Raw genomic sequence first — 8,090 nt, 5'->3', positions numbered from 1 at the left:
TTATGTTTTATTTCTTTCCCTCATCACTTGAGCCATAATAAAAATTATTTTATAAAAAAGAAAGAAAGAAAAAAGCTCCATTTTAACCATAATAAAGTGCATGTCCAATGATGAAAAAAGGGAAGCGCATGATCCAATATAACATGGAACTTAATCTTCATAGATATCTATAGATAATTTTTCATTCTTTTCAATTTACATGGCGTTTACCTTTAGATGGTCCTTTGAATAAAAACTTATGGTGAATCATACACTAAAAATACTTCATTCACTTAAATATTCACTTACCAATGAGAATTCAGATGAACATCCTTACACAATCATAATCAATAAGTACATAACACAACCATGCATATACAGATCTTCACTGGAACAAGTAACTGAATGTCAGTAAGACAAAGCTAACTTACATCTATAGGTGCTTCCAAGGGAACAAAGCTTAATTGCTGATTTTGCCAAGGGAAGCTTGTCCTAGTTACAATTCTTGCTAATACTACAAATCTCAATTGAAACTTCTAATATACTCCCTCAAGCTTAATTTACCATATCTGTACAGTCTGAAAGAATTTTGTTAAAGCCATATTCACTCAGCATTCTTTTTTCCTATTATTAGGTTCTTTGACTAGTGAGTATCATATTACTTGAACCTCGTCACTACTTCACCGAGGTTAGTCTTGATACTTACCGAGTACATGTTGTCCCGTACTCATACTACAGTCTGCACATTTTTGTGCAGATCCGGGTGTTTGTAGAAGTGGACCTTGGGAGTGTTTCTATGAAGAGGAAATGTTAAAACACCTACCCCCGAACTAATATTGCACGTACTGAAAGGTATGTTATCTGGCCTTAATAAATGTCGATGAATATTATCTCATCTAAAAGATCATCAAATATGAGATCCTCGAGCTCCAATCCAACACACTCGGCATCAAACTGCAGGTTCACCCAATTGTCGTGTTTTGCAAGATCATGGCTCATAGCATCGTCAAGTGATAGATCATTCTCCAGCTTGAAGCTAAGACACCAGCTTATACCTGTCCATACTTCCTCAAGCAGATGGTATGCCACAGGCGTTGGATGGATAAAAGAACGAGTCGTTAAAGACATTGGCCAGTATAAAGATGATCTCTCATAAAGTTGTAATAAGACCTCATTGATTAAATCAAACAGAAGAAGTTGATCACAGCTTCCATATTCAGCATATCCTGAGCTCTCGGGTTGAGAAAGCAAACATCCATCCATTTCCTCAAATACTGAAGGGTTCATCATAAATATATTTCCACTAAAACCAGATAATTCCAACACATCTTTTACATAATTGAATTCAGCTTTATTTCTTTCATCCACTTGAACTTGCAAAAGACTTTTCTTCTGTTCATTGGCCGATAGTCCTTCTTCATCGGTGTCTAATGCATTTTCCGATATATCTGCGGAATCCAAGTAAAGTTCATTCTCTTAGTTAGCTAATGAAAACAGTGCAGCAGATGTTTTAAAAGTTTGGTTTTCGTTCCAATATGCTTGCAGAGAATAAGATCAGGGACAAGCTACATGTTTGAAGGGGTTCAATTGAATCCCTTTTGCAAAAAACAAATGGCAAAAATGGCAAAAGTAGCTTAAAGATTGCTTCAAGTCATAGGTTTGAAACTGAGATGTTTCATTAACCAGGGTAAGTATAATGCATAGTTTGTTGCTCAATTGAATATCCATTCCACAACTTACGGAAACACCATACTAATAAATGTTTGGCTTTCATGTGGACAGCACATGTTTAAGTCCAGGGACGGATCCAGCTTAGTAGGTGTGGGTTCCTGTGAACCCAGGCACATACCCTGTACATATATTAAAAGTTACTTATTGTATATTTACTTAAGGTCGCTGTAGGAACCCATAAACTTCAAATCCTGGATCCGCCTCTGTGTTTAACAGAGAGAGAAATGAATTATATCCACTAACACCAAATTATAAGTATGTAAAGTTTCTTTGAGAGAAGCAATACATCAAAAGTAAACAGGTATTAGAAAAAAATTGCGAAAATGAGGACTCATTGTGGGAAGCATTTGAGTAGTGTATATCTTACTGTCAAGAAAGATAAATGGAAATGGGGGAAGAAAGTAAAATGTAAGATTGCCTCAAATAATACCTTCAGTTGCGGAGAGCTCTTCTGGGACAGTATTAGCTTCCTGAAATTTCATATCAGGCAAAGGAATAGGAATTGGTTTATCTAGTTTGGAATTAGGAGATGAAGTGTCCTCCGTATTGCATTCAACTGAAAAAAAATTCTCCTCTAAGTCATTGGAAGTCTCATTGACATCAACGAACTCTTCGGGAATCTTGGAGTCTGAACTAAAATCTTGTTTAGTTTGCTTTTCTGAACCTAAAGGAATAAAATCCAGGGACTTCAGTTTTAAGTTGTTGCTCGATTCAGCCGATGCCGCTGTATCTTGTGTTTCTGAATAACTGGCTTCGGGAGTGTCCTCAATTCGGAAAGAAGGGTAGTTTCTTAGATCAGGTAAAGACAGAATCCTGTCCAGGACAATGGGTCTACTTCTAGCCGGTGAAGGTGATCTTGACGCTCTCAAACTTGACATTTCAGAGCTGTGCTGTTTTTCTTCTCTACTGAAGCAGGATTCAAGTAATCTATTATATCTGTCTACTGACTCATTGAGCGATGACGTTCTTGAAAAGCATTTCATTTGGCTCTTGCTAAATGGAGAAGAGTAGTGACCAGTGTCATTTCCATCTGCAGTTGGCTTCTCAAGTAAATTGGTTCCCTGTTTAACGTCGTTGGATGAACTACGATCATGTGGAACCTTATGAAGGACAGCATCCATGACAATTCGACGCTTCTCCTTACTGCTCTCCTTAAGCATATGTCTTATTTTCTTCCTCAAGTTCTTGAAACGCTCAAGGACAAGTTTACTTTGATGCCGATTCTGTTTGGCAACAGGTGAACTTAAAGGGATGTTATCAGATGAATCTAGTCTTATCGGCACACCTTTTGCAACTTCATCCTCGCTATCCAAATTTGTCGATGTTACTGAGCTCTTATGATTGCTTGATCTCGCAATTTTTCCCAGTGAGAGACGTGAAGGAAATGACACGGACTTGGTTAAGCCTTTGGATGCCTGTGTACCATGTAACTGATGCGCTAACGAAGAATTTGGGTCCTTTAATATTTTTAGGAATACCTCCTCTCTCATGTTTAGTAAATCAAGAGCATCCAAAAATAGCTTTGACTCTTCAATTGAGGCCTTTTTAGTCCGCTCTCTAAAATAAAGTGATTGTGTACGACGAAGACTGAAGTCTGTAATTTGTTGCTTCCCATTCTTGTTAGTGTCACATTGCTTTAAGTGATTCGTATCGAGCATAGCAGCACACAACTCACATCTGCCGTTGGTGGTAACAGCATCCTTTCTTTTCTCGAGCAAGGGTGGATCTAACAAACTGGCAACGGAAGAATACTCGTTCTCACGATGCTGCAAAGTCTCATCGTTTAAAGGAATTTTTTGAGAAGGATCTACATTTGCAGGGTCTAGATAATCAATAGAAGCAGTTTGTTCCAGCGGTGTCCTTGCAGGGTAGGACAAACTTCGGCGATGTCTGACCCTTTTTCTAGATAGTAGCTCTTTTGTCATCAAAGCTTTTAAACGAGATTTTATCGAACTTTTGGGCTGTGTCCCTGCTGTTTTCACTACAATCTGAAAATAGTAAAGTTTGTTAACATATACAGTTATGTGCAAATGTTTACACAGGTATTTCTATTTGCACATGTATCAGAAGAAGCAGCACACAAAACAAAAGCAGAAATATACCAAACTTTGAAGCAGGTTCAGTTATATGATGCAGAAACTTACACGGGAATCATCCGCTTTGACATCTGAGTTTTTTGGAATTTTAGCAGAATCAGTGGCAGTTGCATTACTTCCAAGATCTCCTGCCGCTGGAAACAAGGAATTAGTTAGTTATAAACACTATGTTATCACTAACTTGTTCAAAGTGTCAAATCTTGTTAGATCCAATAACTAAAAGGGTTAGGAGAATATGGACAAACTACTTCACAATCAATAGGCTTACAACAACAACAACAAACCCAGTGGATTCCCACAAGTGGGGTCCGAAGAGAGTAGGGTATACACAGATCTTACTCCTACCATGAGAGGACAAAGAGGTTATTTCCGTTAGACCCTCGGCTAAGATGAAAAGAAGCAGTGGCAACAAGCAATAACAATAACAAGATATTAAGAAAACCAAAGCGAATGATAGCAATCAAACAGTAGGTACTGATAGCAATCTAAGAATAAAAAGATACCATACTAACACTAAAACTGCCGGCACGGGAAAGAAAAAGTAAAACGCTCGACTACTTACTAGCCTTCTACTCTAATTATCGATCACAATCAATAGGCTTAATAACAACAATTGAGGAGTATAGTTACTCCTATAACATTAAGCCTTTAATTCTTGTACACAAACCCCTTCATTTTGTAAAATGCTATAATATGAAAATTGATATAGATAAACAACTAATGTTTGTTCTCACCAGGAAGATGCTTTCCACCACCTTGCCTTATGTGCGGGAGGCGTTTCCGGACTAGATGCCACTGATGGTGATGGTGATTCAAATGATGAAGTATCCCAAACAAGCATCCCGGAGGATTACTTTCTTGCGTAAAACTAGAATCTCGAAGGCGCAAACCCTTTCCCATGTGTTGTATACTCTCTGTCAATGATCAGCTGCAGGTACTACATCCTAATTGAGTTAAGAGTTTTCCAACATTGTACACCTGATATATACGATGAAACCAAATTAGCCAAAGGGTGATTAGGGATAGCTAGCAATGGCAATACAACAACAAGTATCATTGAAACCAACAAAGTTAACAGTTTTAATTTTGGAGAGTCGTCTTTAGATTGAAGTCATTTTCCACTTATGTGTTTGGGGTGATAGAAAATGGTTTCATCAAGGAAAATATAGTGTTTGTCTACCTTAAAATATAGAAAATGTCTTTTCTAGTGAAAATATTATCTATCAAAATGGAGAAAATAACTTCCCTCACCTATAGACAGTACAAATACCCAACTCCTATTCAGTCTCACTTCAACCAACACTTAAAACATTATTATCAACTTTTAATACCCAAAAATATCATGAAAACATTACCGTACTATTTATCTTATCTGGTAAGAACTTGTCTGCACCCGGTGTTTACACCAATCCAATGAATACATGACATGTTTTGACATACCACTCTTATTATTAAATCATACTAAGTTAATTAATACACATTCTCACCTGACTTTATAACTTAACCATAGTAAATTAGTATAGTCTAGCGTAAACACTGGGTGCGAGGAATTCTTTACCTATCTCAAACTTGTACAATTATCATGTCACCTACTCTTTATACCCAAACAACATTGGGATTTTTTTTTTCTCCAGAGAATGATTTCTTAAGGGAAAATATTTTCACACCAAATGCAAATCCGACCTGACGTCTAACGGGATCTGGCAAGTAAATATCAATTACCATGTTTGATATTCATAACTAAACAATCAATCAACTGATTCGAAAGTATATAGTATAATGCATGCATGAGGTTGTCTTGCCAATGATAAACTATAGACCTTGCAAAAATTAAACTGTATCAAAATGGAATTTTATAAAAAAAAAATGAGACTTTCCAAATATAATTTAATTCTGCAGCGTAAGCGGTTTGAGATCCATGAAAATAAAATTACAGCGGAAAATGGAAACATAACGAATTGGCATCACTGTAAAAAGGAAAATGGACAAAATTGGACATTGAATTATCATAGTTGTACCTTTGTGAATAATAGAGAGTACCACAGGCATTGCACATCCGTAGGAGAAAAATCGAAATCGAAATTTGCAGAGAAAAAGAGAAAGTGAAAGAAAGAGAGAAACTGCTTGTATTTGTTTTTGACGGGTGGAAAATAATGGAAAAGACTTGCTTTTTTCTTCTCTGTTTTGGCGCCATTTGTCCGCCAACCGTTTTCCGTATCTCGCTCTTATATACTAACCGCTTTTTCTAGTGTGTATACTTTGCATTTCAATTTCTTTCTTACAATCTTCTATCTATAATCTATAACTAAAAGGAGAAGAAAAGGCATTATCATTATGCCAAGTGGCATCATCACAATATACCACTTGACACTTTAGGACAATCCTCCAAAAAAAATAGGAACTATAAAATATTTTGGAAAAACTAAAAACTCCTTCACAAATTTCAGGTTTCTTTGTTTTCTTTTAAAAAAAATAAAAAATTCTTTTATTTTTAAAAAAATTAACTGATTTTAAATATATATTTTTTAATCTTTAACTTTTAATAAATAAATCTGATTTACACTATTATTAAAAAATTAAAAATTAAAAGGTGCACATTTTAAAAATACATTTTTTACTCTTTAACTTTGAACCATGAAGAGCGAACTTTTTTTAAAGAGCTTTATTTAATTCAAAATTTCAGCTTTATTTACTTCAAATTTCATATTTCTTTAATTATAACACATCAACTAATTTTAAAATATACGTACTCTTTCACTTTAAAAAGAGAAAATTGTTGTAAATTAAAACAAAAGAAGTTACATATTTTAAACTCACTTTTCCCTAAATTTTCTCTACAAAACCCAATCTAAGGATAATGGACAGTTGCTCAACCACGCATAACTCATGAAACATACGCACATGAAACTCACAAAACCAAAATACCGCCCAACTTCTATTTCTCCGATTGATAGTGTTCTTAAATTCAAATCTTCCACTGCTATAAAAAATTCAAGAAACCATACGATTTCTGCAAAAATTGAATCAAAGCTATAAAAATTTCAAGAATGCAATATTTTGGAATAACTAGATCGTTACAATTTAGACGCTACTTTCTCGCTTGAATAGGTTCTATAAGATGAAAAGGTATTAAAAATTTATTTTGGTAACTGTGTCTTTTAATTTGCATGTGTGTATTCATGGGATAATCAGTACCAAAACTCGATTGAATATTTATGCACCAAACATATGTATCCTCAAATATGTTTCTCAGTGATATACTACACCATATATCACGTTTGCTTTTACGTTTTATTATTTTCAAATCTAAATTTTTTGATTTGCTCTTCGTGTATTTTTTAAATTTCTATGTGCATATTCATGGGATAATCAATAGCAAAAACATGTAATTAAGTTGCAGGTTTTGTTAAATCTACTATTTTAAGTCTTTTTCGAACTCAATAATTTTTTTATATTTGTTAGGATCCTGACTTCAATACTATTCAAGGCGTAGATAAAGAGAAGGAATGCGATGTAAGTACATGCTCACTTTTAATTTGTCCTTTAAGATGACACTTATTTTACTTATATATGTGGATAGATATATTTGATAATAAAATTTTAGATCTAGTCAAACCCGGATTCTTCGAAGGATACACTAAATAACTTGATTATTAGAATACAAGGATTTATATTCAGTAGTAAGTAGGCATATATGATGTATTAAAACTTAATAAACTACATTAATATTTGTATCACAAGATTGTGTTTTGTGATAAATTGCTGCTATTTTTGTAAGAAGGATGAGTTAGTCAATTATTATTTGTTTCTTTATTCTAAGAAGGCACAATCAGGTTTGAAACATGTTTCTTTTGTATAAGATGCATTGTGTAGTGGCTAATTGTGGTAATATTTAATTGTAATTATATAAACAACTCATACAATTATCAAATAACTTTTGAATGATACTCAAATATTGTAATTATATTGGACGTGCTACAAATAATATGAAAATATAAGATGATTCAAAACGAATAAATTATTAATAAATGAATCTAAAAAATTCTTTATTTACTAATTTTCTAACTTCATTTGTTATTTATCCATCATCATCATCAGTACAATATTCAATCCCTTCCTACTTATAACTCGTGATGAAAATCATAAAGAGCTTCATTTGTAAATACATGTTTATTTAGAAATAGCCCTATATGAGATAATAATTTATCTCGACTTATAATGATGATAAAATAATAATGTGATAGAAAAGAACTAAAGTCATACTATATGGATTGTGTTAATTTA

At 34.0% G+C, this 8,090-nt stretch overlaps 1 protein-coding gene across 3 annotated transcripts; it reads right to left on the bottom strand.

Moving 5' to 3' along the window:
* Positions 1 to 316: 316 nt before the first annotated feature.
* Positions 317 to 5,921, bottom strand: LOC104249554 (protein TRM32-like). Of its 3 annotated transcripts, none has more exons than XM_009805994.2 (5): positions 5,825 to 5,921; positions 4,541 to 4,784; positions 3,855 to 3,940; positions 2,141 to 3,698; positions 317 to 1,427 (listed from the first exon to the last, which is right to left on the bottom strand). In XM_009805994.2, the coding sequence occupies exons 2-5, from the start codon at positions 4,704 to 4,706 to the stop codon at positions 847 to 849; spliced, it is 2,391 nt and encodes a 796-aa protein (XP_009804296.1). In that variant the 5' UTR covers positions 4,707 to 4,784; positions 5,825 to 5,921; the 3' UTR covers positions 317 to 846. The 3 variants fall into 3 exon arrangements, with proteins under 3 accessions (XP_009804296.1, XP_009804297.1, XP_070021429.1); XM_009805995.2 differs by having other exon boundaries at positions 3,855 to 3,934; XM_070165328.1 differs by lacking the exons at positions 4,541 to 4,784; positions 5,825 to 5,921 and having other exon boundaries at positions 3,857 to 3,934.
* Between the last annotated feature and the right edge of the window lie 2,169 nt (positions 5,922 to 8,090).

The sequence above is a fragment of the Nicotiana sylvestris genome, chromosome 12 (assembly GCF_000393655.2).
Source record: "Nicotiana sylvestris chromosome 12, ASM39365v2, whole genome shotgun sequence".
Lineage (NCBI taxonomy): Eukaryota > Viridiplantae > Streptophyta > Magnoliopsida > Solanales > Solanaceae > Nicotiana > Nicotiana sylvestris.
The sequence above is the reverse complement of the archived record's forward strand: the minus strand, read 5'-3'. Positions and strand labels throughout refer to the sequence as shown.